Raw genomic sequence first — 26307 nt, 5'->3', positions numbered from 1 at the left:
AAACAGTTATTTTAACCTTAACTGTAGCGCTGACTGGAGAATCAATCGGTGTAGTTCTAGGGAGGATGAGGAAGTTACAGGATATGGGACAGTGGGATAAATCATCCCCTGGAGGCCATGTTGGTAACAGTAAGCCAAACAATCCTGATTGTAAAGAGAAATCAGTAGGGGAGGCCCCATGGGTGTCTCGCAAAGACATGTTCCAGGCTTTGCTTAAAGCCGGGATCAATAAGGAAAGGATTGATGGAAAGGAGACAGGAGAATTATGGAAGTTGTACAAACAGACAGCTCTATCCGTAAAGAAAGTGACCACTACAAATGTGGAAGGGGGTTCAAAAACCCCCAAGGTAAAGAAATCAGAGGGAAAAGGGGAAAAAAAAACAAAGAAAGTGTCTTGGGAAGATTTTCAGTCAGTTTATCCATGTGAAGAACTGGCTGCAGCCGTGGCCACAAAGGTCACGGAAGGAAGGGCTAATACACAGACTGAAGTCTGTGTAAATGAAAGTTCAGAAGGAAGTGATTTACCATAGGTAGCCAGCCAAGCCCCCCTATTGATAAAAAGGGACGAACTACCTACGTCAATCTTAGCATACATTGGAAAGGGGGAAATGTTCAAAGAGTCCCAGCTTTGATTGACACGGGGGCGGAGGCTACTTTAATTCATGGAAACCCAGAAAAAATAAAAGGACCTCGAGTAAAAATTGTTGGACTAGGTGGTCAAGTGATCACCGGGGTCCAGACACAGGTAGCTTTGAAGATAGGTAATTTACCTATCAAGAAGTATACGGTACTGGTAGTTCCTATACCAGAATATATTTTGGGAATTGATGTCCTAAAACGGATGACTCTTAATCTAACAGAAGGAAAATTCGCCTTTGGGATTAAGTCTTGTCATAAGGAAATGCGACCAGTGGTGGTGGGCAAAGTCAAAATGCCCCCTGTACATGTGCCTCCAGCTACAAAAATGGTAGCTATGAAACAATATCGAATACCAGGAGTTCACAGAGAGATAGGAGAAACCATTAAAGAATTGGTAGAAACTGGGGTAATGCGCCCTACTACTACCACATGGAATAATCCTGTCTGGCCAGTTAAAAAGAGTGATGGCTCCTGGCGCATGACAGTTGATTATAGGGAGTTAAACAAGAATACTCCTCCTTTGATAGCTGCAGTTCCGGATACAATAACGATTGTGGAAAATATTCAGACTCACTCCAGAACTTGTTATGCAGTAATTGATTTGGCAAATGCTTTCTTTACTATACCTATAGAAGAGAAGGCTCAAGATCAATTTGCATTCACTTGGTTAGGAAGACAATATACCTTTACCAGGGTACCCCAAGGATGGCTACATAGCCCCACAATCTGTCACCGGACGGTGCCAGAGCATTTGGATGGATTTGATCTACCATCAGAAATGCAAATCTCACATTATATTGATGATATAATGATACAAGGACAAGATGAGCCAAGTGTGAAAGATCAATTGATAAAACTGGTTGCTCATATGAGGAGTAAAGGATGGGAAATCAATGATGCCAAGGTTCAAGGACCGTCTCAGGTGGTAACATTTCTAGGGATTCAGTGGAACAAGGGGCACAGAGAGATCTTGCCCAATGCCAGACAGAAAATTATTAATTTTCCGGTCCCTAAATCCAAACAGGAGACTCCGTCTTATATTGGATTGTTTCATTTTTGGAGACAACGTATCCCTCATTTGGGACAAATGTTGGCTCATTTGTACAAAGTAACGAGGAAAAAATATGAGTTCCACTGGGGAGAGGAACAGGAAAATGTGTTTGAAATGGTCAAGGAAGTGTGGCAAGACATTGAAGAGATTATTCAATCTACCAAGACCACTGTATTTCATGTCGATGCTCATGTCCCTACTAACTCACTTGAACGTTTGTTTAATTCAGAAGCAGATAAAGCAGCAGCCATCAGACAAGTCAGTCCAACAGTTGACAAAGCAAGGTACAGCTGTTTGGGCAAACCAGAAAGAGCGACACCTTATTCAGCAGGTTTAGACCTCAGTACATTGGAAACTGTCGTGGTACCCCCAGGTAAGGTAAAACCAATTTCAACAGGATTGGGTTGCCAGATACCAAAGGATCATTATGGTCAAATAGCCACTTGTTCTAGTTCAGCGTTAAAAGGAGCCATAGCGGTGGGAGGGGTAATAGAGGCAGATTATCAGGGAGAAATCAAGGTACTGATGCTAAATTTGGGAAATTAACCCCTTCACCCCCGGCCACTAAAACACCCTAATGACCGGGCCATTTTTTGCAATTCTGACCAGTGTCACTTTGACAGGTTATAACTCTGGAACGCTTCAACGGATCCTGGCGATTCTGAGATTGTTTTTTCGCGATATATTGTACTTCATGTCAGTGGTAAATTTAGGCCGATACTTTTTGCGTTTATTTGTGAAAATTTAGGAAATTGTGCGAAAATTTGGAAAATTTCGCAATTTTCAAACTTTGAAAATTTATGCTCATAAATCTGAGAAATATGTCATACAAAATAGTTACTAAATAACATTTCCCACTTGTCAACTTTACATCAGCGCAATTTTCGAAAGAAATTTTTTTTTCGTTAGGAAGTTAGAAGGGGTCAAAGTTCATCAGCAATTTCTAATTTTTCCAACAAAATTTACAAAATATTTTTTTTAGGGACCACATCACATTTGAAGTGACTTTGAGAGGCCGAGGTGACAGAAAATACCCAAAAGTGACCCCATTCTAAAAACTGCACCCCTCACACTGCTCAAAACCACATCCAAGAAGTTTATTAACCCTTTAGGTGCGTCACAGGAACCAAAGCAATGTGGAAGGAAAAAATGAAAATTTTACTTTTTAACACAAAAATGTTACTTTAGCCATAAAATTTTCATTTTTACAAGGGAGAAAAGAGAAAGTGCACCCTACAATTTATTGTGCATTTTCTCCTGAGTACGCTGATACCCCATATGGGGTAAAAATCAATTGTTTGGGTGCACGGCAGAGGTCGAAAGGCAAGGAGCGCCATTTGAATTTTTGAACACAAAATTAGCTGCATTCATTAGCGGACGCCATGTCGGGTTTGAAGACCCCCTGAGGTGCCTAAACAATGGAGCTCCCCCACAAGTGACCCCATTTTGGAAACTAGAGCCCTCAAATATTTTTTCTAGATGTTTGATGAGCACTTTGAACACCTGGGGGCTTCACAGAAGTTTATAACGTTGAGCCGTGAAAAGAAAAAAAAAATGTTTTACCACAAAACTGTTGCTTCAACTAGGTAGCTTTTTTTTTCACAAGGGTATTGGGAAAAAATGCAACATAAAATGTATTTTCCATTTTCTCCTGAGTACGCAGATACCTCATATGTGGTGGAAATCAAATGTTTGGACACACGGCAGTGCTCGGAAGGCAAGGAGCGCCATTTGAATTTTTGAACGCAAAATTAGCTGCACTAATTAGCGGATGCCATGTCGGGTTTGAAGACCCCCTGAGGTGCCTAAACAATGGAGCTCCCCCACAAGTGACCCCATTTTGGAAACTAGAGCCCTCAAATATTTTTTCTAGATGTTTGATGAGCACTTTGAACACCTGGGGGCTTCACAGAAGTTTATAACGTTGAGCCGTGAAAAGAAAAAAAAAATGTTTTACCACAAAACTGTTGCTTCAACTAGGTAGCTTTTTTTTCACAAGGGTATCGGGAAAAAATGCAACATAAAATGTATTGTCCATATTCTCCTGAGTACGCAGATACCTCATATGTGGTGGAAATCAAATGTTTGGACACACGGCAGTGCTCGGAAGGCAAGGAGCGCCATTTGAATTTTTGAATGCAAAATTAGCTGCACTAATTAGCGGACGCCATGTCGGGTTTGAAGACCCCCTGAGGTGCCTAAACAATGGAGCTCCCCCACAAGTGACCCCATTTTGGAAACTAGAGCCCTCAAATATTTTTTCTAGATGTTTGATGAGCACTTTGAACACCTGGGGGCTTCACAGAAGTTTATAACGTTGAGCCGTGAAAAGAAAAAAAAATTTTTTTACCACAAAACTGTTGCTTCAACTAGGTAGCTTTGTTTTTCACAAGGGTATCGGGAAAAAATGCAACATAAAATGTATTGTCCATTTTCTCCTGAGTACGCAAATACCTCATATGTGGTGGAAATCAAATATTTGGACACACGGCAGTGCTCGGAAGGCAAGGAGCGCCATTTGAATGCAAAATTAGCTGCACTCATTAGCGGACGCCATGTCGGGTTTTAAGACCCCCTGAGGTGCCTAAACAATGGAGCTCCCCCAAAAGTGACCCCATTTTGGAAACTAGAGCCCTCAAATAATTTTTCTAGATGTTTGGTGAGCACTTTGAACACCTGGGGGCTTCACAGAAGTTTATAACGTTGAGCCGTGAAAAGAAAAAAAAAAATTTTTACCACAAAACTGTTGCTTCAACTAGGTAGCTTTTTTTTTCACAAGGGTATCAGGAAAAAATGCACCATAAAACGTATTGTCCATTTTCTCCTGAGTACGCAGATACCTCACATGTGGTGGAAAGTAATTGTTGGGCGCATGGCGGGGCTCAGAAGAGAAGGGCACCATTTGACAGCAAAATTGATTGGAATCATTAGCGGACGCCATGTCACGTTTTTAGACCCCCCCCCATGGTGCCTAAACAGTGGAGCTCCCCCACAAATTACCCCATTTTGGAACTAGACCCCTCAAGGAATTTATCTAGATGTTTAGTGAGCCCCTTGTACCCCCAGGGGCTCCACTGAAAGTTGATAACGTTGAACCGTGAAAATTATTTATATTTTTTTTAAAAAAAATTTTTAAATTTTTGCAGCAACAAGGTAGCTTTTTTTTTTTTCTTTTTACAACGGTATCAGGAAAAAATGCACCATAAAACGTATTATGCAATTTTTCCCGAGTACGCAGATACCTCACATGTGGTGGAAATCAATTGTTTGGGCGCATGGCGGGGCTCAGAAGACAAGGAACGCCATTTGACTTTTCAAACGCACAGACGCGGTGCACTGATCGGCCGCTGCAGGAGGCACGGTCGGATGAGATACAAAAAGCGCTGGGGATACGGAAACAAAAAAAAAGTCACGCCAAAAATTGAGCAGGGATGTTGATCCGCGCTCAGCGGGATGCACGGACAGATGCAATACTTTTTTTTCCGTATCCCCGACTCTTTTTGTATTGCATCAGTCCGTGCGTCCCGCCGAGCGCTGATCAGGGATGCACATAACGGATCGGCATCCCTGCTCAATTTTTGGCGTGACTTTTTTTTCCGTATCCCCGATGCTTTTTGTCACGCCAAAAATTGAGCAGGGATGCCGATCCGTTATGTGCATTCCTGATCAGCGCTCGGCGGGACGCACGGACAGATGCGATACAAAAAGCGTCGGGAATACATGAAAAAAAGTCCCGCCGAAAACTGACCACAGATGCAGACACGTTATCTGCATCCCTGATCAGCGCTCGGCGGGACGCACGGACGCATGAGGTGTAAAAATAGAAAGGGGATAGAGGAAAAAAGAGAAAAAAAAAAAGTTATACTCACATTACCCAGAGGATTAGCAGGAGGAACAGAAGGCAAGGAACAGCTTTACAGCAGCAGCCAGCAGGCAGGAAGTTGGACAGCTCAGCAGAAGACCCAGGAAGAAGGACCCAGCGATGGAGGCAGATGTGATCGGCCGGTGAAGACAGATAAGAGGACGTCGGGGGGACAGCAGAGGGGGACGGGGACAGCAGAGGGGGACGGGGACAGCAGAGGGGGAGGGGGAGAGCAGAGGGGGACAGCAGAGGAGGGAGATACCGGAGGAGCTGCAGAATAGAGATCACGGGGGAGGCCGGCAGATTGGGATGTCGGGGGGCAGACTGGGATGTCGGGGGGCAGACCGGGATGTCGGGGGGCAGACCGGGATGTCTGGGGGCAGACCGGGATGTCTAAGGGCAGACCGGGATGTCTGGGGGCAGATCGGGATGTCTGGGGGCAGATCGGGATGTCGGAGGGGGGCAGATCGGGATGTCTGGGGGCAGATCGGGATGTCTGGGGGCAGATCGGGATGTCGGGGGGGGCAGATCGGGATGTCTGGGGGCAGATCGGGATGTCGGGGGTGGGGCAGATCGGGATGTCGGAGGGCAGATCGGGATGTGGGGGGGCAGATCGGGATGGCGGGGGGCAGATCGCAGGGGGGCACGGGCAGGGGCCATTACGGGAGCGCGCAGGAGCAAATCACAAGAGCGCGCAGGGGCTGCAAGAGAGCAGGGGAGGAGGGATACCGGAGGAGCTGCAGAATAGAGATGGCGGGGGGCAGATCGGGATGTCGGGGGGGCAGATCGGGATGTCGGGGGGGCAGATCGCAGGGGGGCACGAGCAGGGGCCATTACGGAAGCGCGCAGGGGCTGCAAGGTGAGCACAATACTCACCGCTCCTGCTCCGTGACGTGACAGCAGCGGCAGCAGCAGCGGTGGCGTGGTACCACTAGTACCAGCCAGTGCTGCACGCTGCAGACATGTTGGGGGAGGGTCCCCAGACCAGCACAGGCCTGGGGAGGGCGGCCACCGGCAGATCAGACCGCCCCACTGCACACTGATTGGAGCGATTGCGCGTCATAGCACGATCGCTCCAATCAGTGCTGCAGGGGCGGGCCACGGTGTCTGCTTGCTTCCAGCCAATGATCGGAGCTGCTGCAGCCCCGGTCCTAGCTGGATTTTACAAGATCACACTATTTTTGGCATTTTTTTTTGCCGAAAACAGCGTGATCAATGTGATTGGCGGTTCCGATTTGAACAGCCAATCACATCGATCGCCTATGGGGGGTGGCGATGCCACCCCCCCTGGGGTCAAGCAAAGGTCCCCTGCTGTAAGAAACAGCAGGGGACATCATTTGAAAGCCGTTGCTATGGCCACGGCAATCAAATGAATTTTAGGCAGTAAAATTACGTCCCTGGTCGTTAAGTCACGTTAAAATAGGACGTAATTTTACTGCCCGCGGTCGTGAAGGGGTTAACCTTTGATTTTGGTGAAACACCAGAAGGTGGCTCAGATGTTGATAATTCTAATAAACTTGTCTGAAATAAGAGAAGGAACTGCCCCGGCAGAATTAACAATACGGGGTACTAAAGGTTTTGGATCCTCTAATATTGCCAATGTAGGAGCAAAAATATGGATTCAAAACCTCCAAGGACCGCCCTCAGAGACAGAGGTAATAGCGGTCGGAAAAGATCATACTCTCCTGATAATGAGACCAGGAGTGAAGAAGTGGGACTATGTTCCACAAGAAAAATGTTATTTACGAGAATAATAGTGTATCTTTATTTGTAGATGGTGTTGTAAATAAGCGGAATCCATGGTATCGGTTACTGGGAAGAACTCAATAGTGATGAGATGGAGAAATTTCTGTGTTTGATGTTTGCCTCTTTGGTCGTTGGATGGACAAGTCTACATCAGGAGGAACCTATGGCGAATAAATTTCTGATGCACCATCATATTTCAACACACAGATTGCTGGATCTGTACACATTCTTCGGTTACAGCCACCAGTATCCCTTATCTGGCTATCCCGGCACCGATGGAGGAAATCTTAAAGTGGAAAAGTTGTTCTGATCATCTTGCTGATAAAGACACTCGAAGTGTTCGTCTATAGAATACTACAGTACCCATTTCCGTAGTGGGATGGATCAATCTTCCATGGTGGCAAGGCAATTTGAATGCAACAGTCACCAATTTGCAATATCTGGCTTTTAAGGGAGGAACTTGGGTACCAAGAAATAAGACTGGACTGACTAACCTGGGATTCAACCCTATAGAGAATATAAAAATAAGTTTTGGGACAGCTATAAATACTGTAGATGCTTTTAAACCCAGCTTAGTGGAAAGGACAAATCATGATATGTTATGGCCTTATGCCAATATGTTCATAAATGGGACTAGTGAAACTTTTAGCAACATATCGGGAAATGTAATGTGTAATGATTCCTTTGAATATCAAGCAAATGCCAAAACACATGATATTCAAGGGAGCTTTTCAGATAATATTGCTTTTTGTTTTAATATACATAGTAGTGAAAGTGATTTATATTTGTGATTTAACGTTTATCCAAACAAACCAAGAAAACAAAATTTGTGGCAACCGATATTTTTGTCATGGTATGGTGTTTTCCGAGTGATCTTCCTCTAGTGGAATACTGATGATGGAAAATAATCCCTGGGATCAAGGACCGATTGTGATACCAATGTGATGTGACTGAAGAATGAGTGTGATTTAGATAGGGATCATAATCAAAAGATAGTAATCCCAGATATTATTTGATCCATCAATAATTCAGTATCAGAGAGAGATGTCCTCTGGTTGACCCATTTTTACCATGACCAAAGAATACGTGTCAAACAGATCTTAAGCAAAACCACGATAATGAGGAAGTAAAGTTTACAGTTCCCCAGCAATATCTCCAGGAAAACTGTGGTCAACTGGCACAATGTACAGTAAATGTGCAGGAAGCTGCTGGTGCCCACAGCAGTTTGTGCTCAAGTTACATGAACATGACTCAGCTGTCACATGCTGGTGACCAATTAACCATTCAGAAAACACAACCTACAAAGTTTTCCTATAAAAATACACCGGACTCGCTTAATGTTAGGGAAACCTTCCAGGACATTGAAGTGTACGCACTGCTCCTGTGATGCAAGAGGTCGGGTGGTTTTTCCTTCTCCCATTAATCGAGTCCCTCCGATGAGAAAGGATTGCTGCAACATATCGGTAATGTTGATGCATTGACTAAAAAATTGACTATGACTAAAAAAGTAGTTCTAATGCCTATGTACCATTGACTTTTCATGTGCTATTAAAATAAATAGTATCTTGCTATAAAGAATCTTAGTATTTGTGCCTGATTAGGATATCAGTGAGCGCTTCGTAAGTACGGGCTTTCAGCCCCCTTTTTAGGAGAATTTAGCAAGACAAGTGGCAGATACTATAACAGCTTTAAAAAAAGGGCTGGATGATTTCCTCAGTACAAAAAACATTGTTGGTTATAAATGACTTAGTTACAAAATGTAGAACTGGTGGAGGAAGGTTAAACTAGATGGACCTAGGTCTTTTTTCAATCTAACTATGTAACTATACTCTCCAAATATCTTTATCTATTTTGTGTTTTGCCGATCCCTGTTCCATCGCACTAACTCAAAACAACACAACATTTAAACATCTAATTAATACCTTTGTCTCGAAAGGTGGCTTCCCTAGAGTCAATAGATCTACATTATATTGTCATCGCCTAAAAGGAGCTCTTTTCCAATCCAACAAAATATTACCAAGCAACCCAAATAGCTCAATTAAAACTATACCATGCCTATTCTGACACCCCCCCCCCCCCCCTTTAGCTTTCTCTAGAAGCGCCAAAGTGCCATCCATTGTCCCTCAAGGCCTTGTTATGGCTCCTATCCATCCAGCGTAAACAAATTACAAACCCCATTATTTCACACTCACTGAAAATCTGTGATTCCTCTAAATACTTCTCTTGTCTAATTTCCAACCTTTCTAACTCTTGCCCCCTTGTGGGGTAACATGCTTTTACCTCAGAAAATAAGTTACTCTTTGCTTTCTGTTCTTGGAATGTTGCAGGAATCACCAGGTTCATCATCTGTTTAATGTTGATGAGATTATTCAGTTCCCAGTCCTCCCCAAAAAATGTTATCTTCCTTTAGAGAAATACTTCGTTACCTACAAATTAAGCACTCCTGACTTCTTATGAACTCCACCTCAAACTGTTTTAACAAAGATGCCGTCAAATCCCACAAGCCCCTGGTACCAGCTCCTTACTTTATTCCTATATAAATTATGTTTCACGTAGATGAAACTTAAAGGGAATGTATCAGCAGGTTATTTATACCTCATATGAGAGCAGCATGATGTAGGCAAGGAGATTCTGAATCCGAAGATCTATCACTTAGAATACTGGGTGCAGCCATTCTGACACAATCTGCATTTTTAGCTTTATTTATGCAGCAGTGTCCAGAGTGCTGTCCCCTGCCCACAGCAGGCTTTCTATAGAGATTATACATTGACTTAAGGCCCCGTCACACACAACGAGATTGCTAACGAGATCGTTTCTGAGTCACAGTTTCTGTGACGTAGCAACGATCTCGCCAGCGATCTCGTTATGTGTGACACCTACCAGCGATCAGGCCCCTGCTGTGAGATCACTAATCGTTGCCGAATGGTCTGGACCATTTTCTTCAAAGGCGATGTCCTGCTGGGCAGGACACATCGCTGTGTTTGACGCCTACCAATAACCTCCTAACAGGGTCGTTATACATATATAACGATCTGCCGAGATCATTATACAGGTCGCTCATCTTTACTGCGTCATTGGTAAGGTCTGACTGTGTGACATCTTACCAGCGACCTCCCAGCGACTTACCAGCGATCCTTATCAGGTTGTATCATTGTCGGGATCGCTGGTAAGTCGTTGTGTGTGACTGGGACTTTAGAGTTGTCAATCACTTCAAGGTGTGTGTGCTAGACAACATGCTACAAGTCAGCTAGCCACATCAATAAGGGCTCAGTTGCTAAAGCAAACATAGCAAATAAACAAAATATAGGACTGTGACAACACAGGTATGCCTGAACATTCTGTCTTAATCCTTACAGCATGCTGGCTTCAGTTTATATGGGAAAACCTGTTGACAGATTCCTTTATCCTATACCTCCCGTTCAGAATCTGACATTGGATCCACTACAGCTGATTCGAAATGGTCCCAAATTTGGTCCTCCTCGTCTGGAGGGATATTAAACACCTTAATGCTGGAATCAAATTATATGGTGCTGCTTCAATGCTACCTGACTCCAACTAGAGTGGCCACAGCAGTCCCTGGCCACTCTCCCGCTGCTTTGAAGGCTGAAATTCCATTAGTGATATGTACCACATATGGTAGTTAAGCCCTATAATTCACAGACTATAGATTAGAGCAAGGTTCCTAATTCATTAGTAACTAGAAATGGGTGAGCACTAAAATGCTTGGGTGCTTGGTACTCAAGCCGAGTAGGTCAGATGATCTGAAAGGGCTCAACTCGAGTAATGGGTATAATGGAAGTCAATGATTGGGCAGTTCAGCTCTCTGCCCACATAAAGCCAGTTATACAGAGAGCATTTCCGAAGGCGGGAGGGTGGATTTTTTTTTTCTTTTGACACACTACATCTGAAAATGTTGTTTTAACCCCAGTGAAAGCCAATCAGGGACTGCGAATGGCTCTCACTGGGGTGCCTGCTCACATAATGCAGTGAAGCAAGTCTGTGCATTGTGGTCATTGTTTAATGGACGAAACATCCGAGCACCCGCGATACCCGGTCAAGCTTCAAGAGTACTCTGATGCTAAATCAAGTAACGAGCAGTAACATCACTATTTGTAATCAACATCAACACCAGTCCCCTAAAAATGTAACAGCAGCCAACCTAAAAACCCTGAGTCACCCCTCTCAGGCTTTGACGTGCACACCCGGAGGCGGAGCCACGCGGTTGGCCACGCCCACCGAGGAGTTCGGATAGCCTGAGGCAGGAGAAGCAAGCAGATGAAGTTAGGGAGGAGAGGAGAGCAGTTAGAAGGAGAAAACGTCTGTCGGGGATCTGGGTCGTAGCCAGGAGGCCAATAGGCAGACAGTGGTTGCTGCCTGCAGGAGCCGGGAAGACAGCTGGTGGAACCGTAAGAGACCGGGACAGGGTAGTGGCCCGCCGGTATTGAACCGGGGAACCAACTGGAAACCGGAGCACCAGGAGGGGTACTCAGACCCAGAACGAGGCCCAGAAACTACTGGACCGAGTCAAATTCACTGATTGGGGTCTGGACCTTAGGTTCTTTCCCACCCAAGTCCCGACTGAAGACAACAGCCCAACGAGGGGGATAGAAAGCCATTGCTCAGTCTGAGAGGTCCTACGGGCCAGCGTCTGCGGGCAAACGGGCTCTCCCGACACACACAAATGTTGTGAATGTCAGTTATGCTTTGGCTGCTGGGAGGTTCCCTCTTGTGGCCAGGAATGGTTTGGAGAGAGACCAGGTGTGTTGTGCAATGGGCGTTTCCATTGCTAATTCTCTGCTTATTAAAATCCTGGTCTGATAGCAGGCTATGCCGGATGTCAGTTGTTCTTTGTTCACCAGCCTGCTTCATCCTGCTCCATACCACATCTACCCCAGATAAGTGCCTTGCTCTTTGTTTCTTGTTTAGTTCTTTTACTCTTATGAGTTTGTCATTTGCTGTGGATCTTCCCTCTCAGTTGTTTAGCTGGGAAACTCCCTGCAGTTAGGTTTGGAGTATTGCTCCTATTAGTCCATGTGTTTGTGGCTTTTTGAATTTGTAATGATTCCTGTTTTCTGTTCATTGGTATGACAAGAGTGCCTGGAATAGGACGGAGTGCAGATCGTGCGATCTGAGGGCCTTTCGTACTATCAGGAATTTGGAATTTTGAAGGGTTTTTCTCTGGCCACTATCAGCCCCTTTCCTGTCCTTTCCTATTTTAGTCAGTGGGGGCCTCACCTTTGCTAATCCTATCATCTATCTGTGTATTGTGTTTTCCTATATCACCGCAGTCTTTGAATGTGGGGGGCTTGCTATTCTTTATCTATTTTCTGAGGTAGAGAGTTATTCATCTTTCCTTCCTTTAGGATAGCTAGTTTTCCGGCTGGGTTCGCGGTGCACAGGATGTTAGTTCCCCCCTCGGATACTTCCTCCAGTTGTGATGGTTAGTAAGGGGATGGCGGCCAGATTACTTGCCAATGCTCTTGTCACCTTTTACCAATGATTTATGGTGGTCTTCCATGGTTCCAGATCATAACTCACAAAGCCGGGGAGAGGACTCCCGTCGCAGGCAGTGAAAATCCACAAACGAGGTGCAGGAGAAAGGCGGGGACCACCAAACCGGGTGGGGAACCAGACGCAGCCGGCTGCGGGCATTGACCACCATCTTTTTGGTTTACCAGAGACTCCGGTGTATCTGCATAGTGAGTACAACAGTGCCCTCGGGCCGCGCACCGCCCCGCATCACGCCAACACGCACGCACCCCCACATCCTAACCCCAACAACCGGGCCCCGGGACCATCAACCCCCTACCCCCTACCCACGGAGGGGTCAACACCTGGCTGCGCAACACCGTCCCCGAGAGCCTAGTCAACGGCAGCGGTGGTGTCCACACTCACCACGACCCGTGGGTGGCGTCACGAACTTAAACCCAAAACCGTGGCTCCGGACGTGAACCTCCCCACCGAAACCCCCTCACGTAGCGCCAGCCTCCCTTCAGAGCGACGTGACCCCCGGGTCTGGAGGCGCTCGAGCCAACCACCGACGAGTTCGGATCTGAGCGGCTCGGCTGCGGCCGAGCCCTGGGGCGGTACATAAGCGCGACACCATGTGGACACATGCGGGTAGTGCAGGAAGCATGCTGTCGCTCTTCCACTGTAAATCAATGAACTGTACTACATTAGTGACGGAGCCCGTTTGCGTCGAAACAACTCAAGTGTGAAACCGGCCTTAGATAGGATTTGCACTGCAGGAGGTGACAGACAGGTCTCTCTCAATGTACACCAGGCAGAAAAGACGTCAAACACTTGCAGCGGCGCTAGGAAAATCTATCCAGGGCGTTTCAGAGAATAATATACCTGAATGCAATCGTGCAGAAAGGCTGCAATTCATGATGCCTGTGGTTTGATTCCTTTTCAACATTTGTGTTTAACCTTCTCTGTATCCACAAGACTGGAAACAATTTGGGTAGAGATCCTGCCTTAAACGTACCAAAATCACTGACATACGCAGACCCATTATAATGAATGGGTCTGCTCACACATCAGTGATTTTTCACTGCACGTGTCTCCGTGTGGCGTACCCGCGTGTACGTGATTGCCGCACGGAGACATGTCCATTTTTTTCTGGCATCACTGATGTCCCACGGACCACGCAGAGGTGTGATCCGTGAGACACGTGCCAGAAAAAAAGGTGAGTTAATCTCCAAGTGCAATCACGGGCCACGGAGAACGGAGCCCGGATTGCACTTAGACAACTTACGTGTGCTGTGATTCACGGCACACAGAGGGATATGTGCGTGTTTTACACGCCAGTGAAAAACGTCAGTGTTTTTCACTGACGTGTGAAACGGGCCTAAAAAAAAGCACAAACGTACCAGAATCACTGACGTGTGAAAGGGGCCTAAAGGGGTTCTCAAGTGACATTTATCACTGTATATCCTAATTAGAATGGAGTAGTAGTATTGCTTTATTTTTGTTCCCTATGGGTCTACTGGGCTTTTTCCAACAGTCCCATAGAGAATGAATGGAGTAGAGGTCGGGCATCTGACCTGCCGCTCCATTTTGCAAAGGGAATAAAAGTGTCCAGTTTTGCCGACAACAACCAGTCAGCAAATTATAACCTATCCTGTTTTTAATAGGCCATCCCTGTACAGGTGGAGGGTGTTACAATTACTAAAAAAAAGATTAAAAAATGTACAGCAAAAGAATACCAGTGAAATCTACAGCTTGTCCTTCAAAACAAAAACCATACACATAATAGAAAGTTTTAAAAATTATGAGTCTTGTAAAGTATTTTTTTTTCCTAAGGCTAAGTTCACACTTCAGTTGTTTTGCATCAGTCACATGCGTTGCTTGATGCATGTGACTGATGCGTTGTACAACGGATGACAACGGTGACAAAGAAAAGAATTTCTTTGTCGGACTCCGTTGTGTGCTGGGGGCGGAGTTTGGGGGGCGGAGCTCGGGGGCGGAGTTCGGGGGGCGGAGCTGAGGACGTCAGTGCCGCGGTCTGCATGGCTGGGGACAGGTGAGTGAGTGAGTGCGTGTGTGTGTGTGTGTGTGTGTGTGTATGTATGTATGTATGTGAGTGTGTGTGTGAGTGCGTGTGTACATGCGGAGTGCGGGAGGGGGCGGAGCCGAGTGGTGAAGTGTCGGCCTCCTTGCACACTGTATCCAGGGTAAATATCGGGTAACTAAAAGCAAAGCACTTTTTGCTTGGTTACCCGATATTTATCTTGGATACCAGCTTAGCGCGGGCTCCGTGCACCCGTAACCACTGTAAATATCGGGTAACTAACCAAAGCGCATTGCTTGGTTACCCGATGTTTATCCTGGTTACGGGGGAGGGGAGCCGAGGGGGGGAGAGCGCATGCGCAGCAAAATCCTACGGATCGCGCTGCTCAAAAAACGTTACATTCTGCGTTGCTCCTGCCCGGCGGTCAGTTAAAAAACAACTGACCGCGACGCAGCGGATGCAACGCAGCATCATCAGTCACAATCCGTCACTAATAGAAGCCTATGGGGGAAAACAGGATTCCTGCAAAATATTTTGCAGGATACCGTAATTCCTCAAGGCTACGGATTGTGACTGATGCAAAACAACTGAAGTGTGAACTTAGCCTAAGGGAATCTGTCTGCAAGTTTTTGCTTTTCAATCTGAGAGCAGCATATCATAGAGCAAGAGAGCCTGACTCCAGCGATGTGTCACTTATTAGGCTGTGTACTGTAGTTTCACTACAATCAATGTTTTATCAAAAACAAAAGAACCAAAAAGTCTTTATATTTGCCTGTATGCATAAATACATCCCTAAGTCAAAAAATCACACAAAGCAGCACTAGAGTAGTAAAAGTTATAATTTATTAATCCCCTAAGGAAGTGCACAAAACATGTATTGGGACTTGTCCTCACATATGTCCATATGCGGCTATAATACCTCCGGTAAGCTCTCCTACATACAGTGGCACCTCGCTTAATGAGTAACCCAGTTAGCGAGTATTTCGCTTAACGAGCAAAGCTTGCTGTAAATTTGTAACTCAGTTTACGAGCAAGCTTTGCTGAACGAGCAAATACTCACCGCACACACTTCCGGTTCCATACATCCACAGCGCTCTAATCCACTCTTGCAGTCCACACAAACACACACAAGCACGCATGGACACACACATATTATGCTCACCTTACCTTCCGTTCCATCGCCGGCCCCATGGTTCTTGTAGTTCGCCGGTACAGGATGTGTATCGGTAACCATAGCGACGAGGGAGGAACTTTCTCTGGCAGCGGAAGTTCCTCCCTTGTCGCAATGGTTACCCGATACACATCCTGTACCGGCGAACTGCAAGATCCATGATGCCAGCGATGGAACAGAAGGTAAGGTGAGCATAATATGTGTACCTTCTGTTCCATCGCCGGCCTCCTGGATCTTGCAGTTCGACGGTACAGGATGTATCGGCAATAATCGCGACGAGGGAGGAACTTCCGCTGTCAGCCGCTACTCAATCGCAGCACGCTGACCAACAGAGGCTCCTACCTTTGACGTCAGCACTCTGGCAGTGGAAGTTCCTCCCTCGTCGCAATGGTTACCCGATACACGTCCTGTACCGGCGAACTACAAGATTCAGGAGGCCGGCGATGGAACGGAAGGTAAGGTGAGCATAATATGTGCGCGTACATGTTTGTGCATGTGTGGAATGGCACAATAGGGGACTAGGATAGGACATTTAACAAGTTGTGGAACGAATTATCTGCATTGCATTGATTTCCTATGGGAAATCTTGCTTTGCTGAACGAGTAACTTGGTTAACAAGCACAGTCCCAGAACAGATTGTTCTCGTTAACCAAGCTTCCACTGTAATTGCTGTTGGGTATTTGACACCCCTTGTATACTGGATTTTTCTATCCAGGTCTCTGACCTTGTTCAGATTGACCCCTTTTAGGGTTTGTTTCTTGTAATACATATATTTTTTTCCTACCTTTACTTTTGGGATTGCTAGACAGCGACTTTTTAGAAATTGAGCAAGCCTTTTGTGCCTTGCATGTGGCCATATGTGCAGATTTTTTCACCCTTTTTGTCATTGTCCTGTCTACCCAAATTTTTGTACATCATATCCCTTGCACTTTTTTGATGCGATTAATAAATTATACGTTTTACTACTCTAGTGCTGCTTTGTGTCATTTTTTGTTTTAGGGATGTATTTATGCAAACAGGCTAATATAAAGACTTTTTGGTTCTTTTGTTTTTCATATGTCTATTGAAGTTGTTGCTTTCTATATTTCCTAATGAGGTCCTTTATTACTGCTCTGCGTTATTTAATCAGTGTTTTATCAGCAGGAATAATAGAATCATAGAATGGTGAAGCTGGAAGGGACCTCAAAGGTCATCGGGTCCAACCCCCTGCGAGTGCAGGTTTTCTTAAATCATCCGTTATATGTTTATCCAGTTTCCACTTGATTATGACAGCCTGACTAGGTCTCATACTCAGAGGAATCAGGCTAATCTGCGTAATCCCGTCCCCAGCACTGATTGTTAGCTTGCTGACAATGCACAGTGTACACAGGAAGCTGCCAGTTAGGGCCGGGGTTATACACAGATCAGAAATCTTACCTCTGCTACATCAGACAAAACAGGGATTGTATTAAAAGTACGCCAAGAAGTCCAGTAAGTGATACATCGCTGGAATCAGGTTCTACGTTTCTCCATTATGCAGCTATCAGATTCCATAGTAAAAATCTGCTGACAGATAAAAGAAAATGTATTATCAGAGAAATCTACTTTCTGCTCCTGGACTGATCATTTATTCTCACAAGTCTGAGACTGAGAACAGAGATGGCGGTTGGTGCTCACAGCTCTATGGATCTTGCAGCAGGATGTCGGTGTCTTCTTCTAGCTCCTTCCTCCTCCATAGAATCTTATAAGCACAAACTGTCACCTCCGATCTCAGTAACTTTAATCTTTGTCTTCAATGAAAACAGATTTTACCCACGAATTGTGAATAAAAGATCTGAGATAAGATAGATTACAAAGTTGCCTATTTTCATGTGCACTATTGATTTATGTAATAAAAATTAAAACAATGACCCAAAATCTAAAGAGAATACAAATAATGAAACCATTGCATGTGTGAAGGCGGCCATAGGTCCCCATTTATTAGCCAATCAGTAGATTGAGTGGGGGAGGGGGGCACCAAGAGGCGTCACTTCTGGGGCTGCAATACTGTTTAGCATACCTCCCAACCGTCCCGGATACAGCGGGACAGTCCCTCTTCTGAGCCTTTGATCCCGGGTCCCGCCCGTGAGGCTGTTTGTCACGGCTCCACCCACCCACTGTAGCCCCGCCTCGCTGTTTCTCCCTTCTACTATTCATTACAGAGCCGAGCGCGCACCTACTCCTCCTGTGACTGCTGCTGAGGTATGAATCACCCCCTGCAGCAGAGCGACCCCCCTGCAGCAGAGCGACCCCCCCCCTGCAGCAGAGCCCCCCCCCCTGCACCAGAGCCGACCCCCCCCAGTCCCGGAGCCTGCGTTTGTCTGCAGCTGTTCTCTGATTCCCCGTGTGCGGCTTCTCACTGCTGCAGACACGCGGGGAGTCAGGACGCTGAGGAGACCGTGCAATCAGCACTTCTCTCCTGCAGATAGCAGTGACAATAACCTATGCAGAGTGACATCTGCAGGCTTCTATTACCGATCAGTGGTCTCCTGCCTGTGGAGCAGAGCTGCTGGGTCCTAGCTTCCCAACAGCTTCAGCTCTGCTTTATCCTGGCTGCCCTACCAGTTAAAGGGAACATGTCAGCAGAAATTTCACAATAAAAATAAAAGATTCCCCTCTGCAGCTCCTGGGCTGCTTCTAGAAAGGTTCCTGTTGTTATTGTGCTCCCTTTGAGACCTACAAAAATACTTTATGAAGTCTTACCTTTTTGTATGCAAATGTGTTTTTATGGTCACGGGGGCGGGCTGCCTGGCGTCCGTTATTCCCCCTCCTGCCGCTTTACGCAGTCCCCCATTGCTCATTTACATACACAAGGACGCCTTCCTCATGTAACTGTCCTCCCGAAGTTTTGCGCATGTGAATGCTTTTTCAGGTGATTGCGCAGGCACGAGATTATGGGCGGCGCTGTGATTGTCATCAGCAGCGTTAACCAAGTACCCGCCCATAATCTCGTGCCCGCACTTTTCCCTCTGACTCCACCGTTATGCGCAAGTGCTGGCCATATGAACCATGTTACCTATTACTGCTTGCACGAGATTATGGGCGGGTACTTGGATGACTTTGCTGATGACAATCACAGCGCCGCCCATAATCTCGCGCCCATGATAATAGGTAACGTGGTTCATATGGCCAGTGCTTGCACATAACAGTGGAGGCAGAGTGAGAAGCGCGGGCACGAGATTATGGGCAGGTACTTGGATGACGCTGCTGATGACAATCACAGCGCCGCCCATAATCTCGCGCCTGCGCAATCACCTCAAAAGCGTTCACACTTTGCACAGTGCTTACTCCCGCGAGAGTGGCACTGGGCATGCACAAAACTTCAGGAGGACAGTTACATGAGGAAGGCGTCCTCATGTATGGAAATGAGCAATGGGGGACGGCGTACAACGGCAGGAGGGGGAATAACGGACGCCAGGCAGCCCGCCCCCGTGACCATAAAAACAGATTTGCATACAAAAAGGTAAGACTTCATAAAGTATTATTTTAGGTCTCAAAGGGGGCACAATAGCAACAGGAACCTTTCCAGAATTCATCCCAGGAGCTGCAGAGGGGAATCTTTTATTTTTTTTGCTAAATTTCTGACCTATCAGGTGCAATCTGCACTCAGAGCCAGGAGCAGTTCTGGGTATATATTGCTAATCCCTCCCTAACTGTCCCTGTATACACTAGCATAGATAAAGGCATCTATAGAAAAAGTATTTTTAAAGAGCTTATATCTTATGCTAATTAGCGCGGGGACTAGTCCCAAGGGCGTTACTTCACTTGGCTAGTCGGCTCATATAGCGTGTTAGTACTCACACAGGGGCGTAATAACATGCTAACATGCTATGCGAGCCGACTAGCCAAGTGAAGTAACGCCCTTGTGACTAGTCCCCGCGCTCATTAGCATAAGATATAAGATCTTTAAAAATATTTGTTCTTGATCCCTTTATCTATGCTAGTGTATACAGGGACGGTTAGGCAGGGATTAGCAATATGTACCCAGAACTGCTCCTGGCTCTGAGTGCATATTGCACCTGACAGGTTCACTTTAAAGGGAACCTGTCACCAGATTTGGGGCCTATAAGCTGCGGCCACCACCAGCGGGATCTTATGTACACATTCTAACATGCTGCATACCTCCCAACCGTCCCGGATACAGCGGGACTTTCACGCTTTACGTTGTTTGTCCCGTTGCCACGGGCGGGACGGCCGGCTCCCGGGCTCCGCCCACCCACTCTCTCTCCGCCTCCCTGCTTTTCCCTCCTACCATCCTAGTAGACGTGGCATAGAGAGGAGCGCTGCCTGTGCTGCTGCTGGTACAGTAAACTAATCTCCCCAGCGCTGATTTCCCTCCCTCCCCCCTCACCCCCTGCCGCCTGTCTGTGCGGGCGCCCCCCTGCCGCCTGTCTGTGCGGGCGCCCCCCTGCCGCCTGTCTGTGCGGGCGCCCCCCTGCCGCCTGTCTGTGCGGGCGCCCCCCTGCCGCCTGTCTGTGCGGGCGCCCCCCTGCCGCCTGTCTGTGCGGGCGCCCCCCCCGCCGCCTGTCTGTGCGGGCGCCCCCCTGCCGCCTGTCTGTGCGGGCGCCCCCCTGCCGCCTGTCTGTGCGGGCGCCCCCCTGCCGCCTGTCTGTGCGGGCGCCCCCCTGCCGCCTGTCTGTGCGGGCGGCCCGCCGCCTCATTGTGCGGGCGGCCCGCCGCCTCTCTCTGCGGGCGGCTGGCCGCCTCTCTGTGCGGGCGGCCCGCCGCCTGTCTGTGAAGGCGGCCGGCCGCCTGTCTGTGAAGGCGACCGGCCGCCTCACTGTGGCTGCCTGCGTGTCCGTGCTGGAGGCCCGCCGGCTGCCTGCGTGTCCGTGCTGGAGGCCCGCCGGCTGCCTGCGTGTCCGTGCTGGAGGCCCGCTGGCTGCCTGCGTGTCCGTGCTGGAGGCCCGCCGGCTGCCTGCGTGTTTGTGCTGAATGGGTGTGGATGGGGAGTGGATATGGGCGTGACTGTGAAATGGGTGTGGTTAGGGGGCGTGGCCTAAAAATTTGCCGCGGCGCACTACGCGCGCCGCAAACTTTGTCCCTCTTTTCCTTCTTTAAAAGTTGGGAGGTATGTGTTTAGACATCATTAAACTGAGTATTGTGATGTGTGAGCAATGTGTGTCCTCTCACCTGCCACTATTGGGAAGAAGATATCTGTATCAGGGAAAAAATGTATGTTCTTAGTACACAGCAATGATAAACACCTAAACAGGCTCAACTATGAAGGGGTTAATGATAAAGGTCCTCCAGTAATGAGGAATCTCCACATACCTCCTCCTGCAGAGCCGCACACTAGATATATGGCTGCTCTGTGCTTACAGGACCTGTGATGATGTCACATGGAGGGGAGGAGTCAGGGGTCACATGGTCAGCTCCTCAGTGTGTGCAGGACTGGATGAGGGGAAGGTTATGTGTGGGGTCAGGAGGGGTTTACAGTGTGGATGTAGCAGAGTCGTGTGTGTCTGACGTGTATGGAGTGGAGCTGTATGTGTACGCCATGTACAGAACAGTGTGTGTACGACCTGTACGGAGCGGAGCCGTGTGTGTACGACCTGTACGGAGCGAAGCCGTGTGTGTACGACCTGTACGGAGCGGAGCCGTGTGTGTACGACCTGTACGGAGCGGAGCCGTGTGTGTACGACCTGTACGGAGCGGAGCCGTGTATGTACGAGGTGTACGGAGCAGAGCCGTGTGTGTACGACCTGTATGGAGCGGAGCCGTGTGTGTACGACCTGTACGGAGCGGAGCCGTGTGTGTACGACCTGTACGGAGCGAAGCCGTGTGTGTACGACCTGTACGGAGCGGAGCCGTGTGTGTACGACCTGTACGGAGCGGAGCCGTGTGTGTACGACCTGTAGGGAGCGAAGCCGTGTGTGTACGACCTGTACGGAGCGGAGCCGTGTGTGTACGACCTGTACGGAGCGGAGCCGTGTGTGTACGGCCTGTACGGAGCGGAGCCGTGTGTGTACGGCCTGTACGGAGCGGAGCCGTGTGTGTACGGCCTGTACGGAGCGGAGCCGTGTGTGTACGACCTGTACGGAGCGGAGCCGTGTGTGTACGGCCTGTACGGAGCGGAGCCGTGTGTATACGACCTGTACGGAGCGGAGCCGTGTGTGTACGACCTGGACGGAGCGGAGCCGTGTGTGTACGACCTGTACGGAGCGGAGCCGCGTGTGTACTATGCGTATGAAGGGGAGCCCTGGTTGTGCGATGTGTATGTGCCAACAAAACCTGTAAGACAGTCCTGATGGATGAGGCCTAATAAGTGTCATCCTGTACAAATCAAACACGGAAAATGAGTCTATTTTTCATACTCCACCCTGTACTATATTGTAATATATGATGCAATATAAGGTTTAGCTTATCAGGTATTGATTATTTCCATATAATAGATACTTATTTTCCCCACTGTATATCCATATAGTATTTGATATACTGCCGATTTTGCAAGTTTTCCCACCTACAAAGAATGGAGAGGTCCTAATTTTTATTGTAGGTACACTGAAGACCCAGCCATGACCCATCTTCAATGCTCTTACTGAGGGAAGGAGGTTATTGGCCAAAATCTTGTGATACGTGACCCAATACATCCTCCATTCAATACAGTGCAGTCGTCATGTCCCCTTTGCAGAAAAGCACCCCCAAAGTAGGATGTTTCCACCCCTATTCTTCACAATGCGGAGTGTTCTTGGGGTTGTACTCATCTCTCTTCCGCCAAACATGAAAAGTGGAGTTGATACCAAAAGATTCTGTTTTGGTCTCATCTGACCACATGATCTTCTCCCATGCCTTGTGTGACCTACAGGATTTTAATCCACAACCACATAGTGTGTTACTAATGGTAATCTTTTAAACTGTGGTCCCAGCTCTCTTCAGGTCATTGACCAGGTCCTCCCTTGTACTTCTGGGCTGATTCCTGACCTTTCCCAGAATCATCCTTACCCCATTAGGAGAAGTCTTGCATGGAGCCCAAGACCAAGTAAGACTGACAGTCATCTTGTGTTTCTTTAAATTTTTTAATAACTATGCCAACAGTTGCCTTCTCACCAGGCTGCTTGCCTATTCTCCTCTAGCCCATCCCAGGTTGTGCAGGTCTACAATTTTGTCCCTAGGGTCTTTAAACAGCTCTTTGGTCTTGATCATGGTGGAGAGGTTGGAGCGTGATTGATTGTGTGTGAACAGGTGTCTTTTATACAGGTAACGAGTTTAAAGAGGTGCAATTGTAGCGCTCCTGAAGCCATCAGGGAGCTACAAGGTACTGTAACCCCGCCCCACCGGGATGCAGGGCCTACACCCTAGGGACGCAGAATACTAGTGCCGGTAATACCAAACACTCCAGAAAATCCCAGTTTTCCCCAACAATCCCCCATAGAATGGTACAAGGCTAGGATTGGACTAATGAATGGCCGCCTAGAGGTTGAGCCAGTCCAGTCCACTAGTTGACCAGGGGGGAGGGACAGACTGTGGACAGTAGGACAGTCAGTCAGGGTGAAGGAGACACAGTAGTGGTGGAGGAGAAAAAGGAAGGGACTGTAAGCGGGAGAAGACACCCTGACTAGGAGTGAACAATAACCTGGTGCCCAGGAGGTTAGTTGCCAGTGGAGTACGGTGGAATACTCCCGGAACTACGCACCAACGGGGTACAGGACCCTAGGACAGGCAGAAGCGCTAGGCAGGCCTGTTAACACCTGCACAGCGAGGGGACCATGCAGGATCTCACTGACCTTGAAGTCCGGGACCCAGTAGCAAAGGGAGAACTGGGGACAGGACCAGAGACTCCAACCCCACAGGGTTCACGCTATCGTCATACGGACTGCAGTGGAAGACCACCTGATGGGAACCCACAGTTGCGCTGCTCCACGTGGACCCACCAACCAGAGACAGATGCAGGGGAAGAAGGCATCAGATTACTAAACTGGCACTGGGACAAAGGGAACCTGAAGGTTCCACCAGAAAGTGAGTAAAGAACCAGTTGCACTGAACCCCTTATGTGGACTACCTTCTTCCGTCACCCGTCACATCACCTACCCTCTGGGGCCCGGCCCTGTTTGCGGAGGGCCTACCATCCAGGCTGCCATTATCATCAGCCCCAGTAGTGGACATTGGGCAGCAGCTGCTCCCTCCACATAGCCGCAACACCGCAAGTGGCGTCACGTGTGAACACTATTCTAATCCCCTGTAAATATCCCCCTTTTCAATAAGAACCCAGTGCACGGGACCGGGCAACGGCCACTAAAGTGACATTCCCCAGACATACACCGCCCAGGACTGAGTACCCATAACCCTGGGTGACACACAATTAATACAAGTAATGAGTGCAGAGTAGGAGCTTTTTAAAGAAAATATAACCGGTCTATTCTTGCTGGTTGGTAGGTGATCAAATACTTATTTCATTAAATAAAATACAAATTAATTATTTAAAAATCATACAATGTGATTTTCTGGATTTTTTGGGAGGGTGGGATGGGGGATTCTGTCTGTCACAGATGAAGTGTACCTACGATAAAATTACGGACTTCTCCATTCTTTGTGGGTGGGGAAAACTTACAAAATGGGCAGTGTATAAAATACTTATTTTCCTCACTGTACCTGAATGGTTGAATTAGCGTTTTGGGTGTGACAAACGATCTTTAATACAAATATCTCCCATTAATGGATAGCTTAAAAAAACATTAAATATCTCAATTTTGCTAAATCTAGAAATTATAGTGTAACACTTCCTTCACTATTTCTATGCAATATGCCAACAAGCTCACATTAAACTCCGTAGATTGTAAGGTAACAACTTAGCATCGAAAGAATAAAGTATAGTTACATACAGTGTATCACAAAAGTGAGTACACCCCTGACATTTTTGTAAATATTTTATATGTTTTCATAGGACAACACTGAAGGTATGACACTTTGATACAATGTACAGTAGTCAGAGTATAGCTTGTATAACAGTGTTAATTTGGTGCCCTTTAAATAACTCAACACAGCCATTATTCTCTAAACCGCTGACAACAAAAGTGTTTACACCCCTGAGTTAAAATGGCTACATTTTGCCAAAAGTGTCAATATTTTGAATGGCCACCATTATTTTACAGCACTACCTTAACTCTCTTGGGAATGGAATTCACTAGAGCTTCACAGGAGCCGCTGGATCATCTTCCATAATGACTTCCCAAAGCTGGTGGATGTTTGAGAGCTTGTACTCCTCCATCTTCTGTGGAGGAGGCCCCACAGATGCTCAATAGGGTTTAGGTCTGGAGAAATGCTTACATTGTTATCACTGTAATGATCTACTAGTCCTAAGGTAACGTGCGTTGTTGGTAAATGAGGGAATAGTGCATTAAAGACTCACAATATAAATATAAGTATTCCTCACTGGTAGACATTCCACTGGTGCAGCCGGTGCAACTGCATCGGGGCGCAGAGCGACAGTGGCCCGAGGACCTGAAAACATGCTGATTTACTATAGCGGCGGCAGCTTCAATACTAACAGGAGAAAAAGGGAGCCCGATCAGCAGAACACATATGATTATGCTGAGCGGACACGAGCCCCTTCCCTCACCTGTTAGGGGCTGCAGTCAGGAGGATTAACCTCTGTAAGCTGATCCTTACCTTGTTCAGTGCTGAACAGCTGAGCAATTCCAGCTGCAGTGTTGAAACAGTCTCCGCATTATCCGGTCCTCTCTTGCATTTATCTTTCATGGGCGAGCAGTCTTCTTGTAGGACTTGAAAGAGTTTGTGATGTTGTAAAGATGCAATATCCTCGAAATCACAGACTTGGAACGACCAACTCTCTTGCTATGGCTGATAGGGTCACCCCTTTGGCTTTCATCTAGACAACCTGCTGCCGGACGGTTTCAGTCACTTTGGAACGGCACACCATTTTTGCAAAGTCAGCGCAAACTGGAAAGTTAAAATGCCAGTTACATAGGGTTTGACAGATCTAAAAGAGCTCTTCAACACCTTTCACTATTTCCTCTTTCACAAAGTACAGACCCATATCACAGACATTCATACTGATCATCTGGCCTCCTATTTCACGGAGAAAATAGAAAACACCCGCCGGGAGATCAGCTCCTGATGTTTGGTGTCTAAGAGCTCACACCGACCTCAGGCATCACACCAACACATCAGTTTTACCATATAGTGAACACAGTGAATAAAATATCTCAAAAACTATGGTGCAATTGAAGTTTTTTTGCAATTTTTCCGCATTTGGAATTTGTTTTCCGTTTTCTAGTACACTATATGGTAAAACTCATGGTTTCATTTAAAATTACAGATCGTTCCACAAAAAATGAGCCCTCACA

General features: G+C 47.1%; 1 protein-coding gene across 1 annotated transcript in view; it reads right to left on the bottom strand.

Annotated features, from left to right (window-relative positions):
- The window catches only part of LOC142312064 (uncharacterized), a 208364-nt gene extending 182653 nt beyond the window's left edge, over positions 1 to 25711 (bottom strand). Inside the window, 1 exon segment of the mRNA XM_075350944.1 lies at positions 25610 to 25711. Coding sequence (XP_075207059.1) covers positions 25610 to 25699 — 90 coding nt within the window. The 5' untranslated portion in view covers positions 25700 to 25711.
- Between the last annotated feature and the right edge of the window lie 596 nt (positions 25712 to 26307).

This window comes from Anomaloglossus baeobatrachus, chromosome 5 (genome assembly GCF_048569485.1).
Source record: "Anomaloglossus baeobatrachus isolate aAnoBae1 chromosome 5, aAnoBae1.hap1, whole genome shotgun sequence".
In the NCBI taxonomy this organism is placed as follows: Eukaryota; Metazoa; Chordata; class Amphibia; order Anura; family Aromobatidae; genus Anomaloglossus; species Anomaloglossus baeobatrachus.
This window is presented reverse-complemented; position numbering and strand designations above follow the sequence as displayed.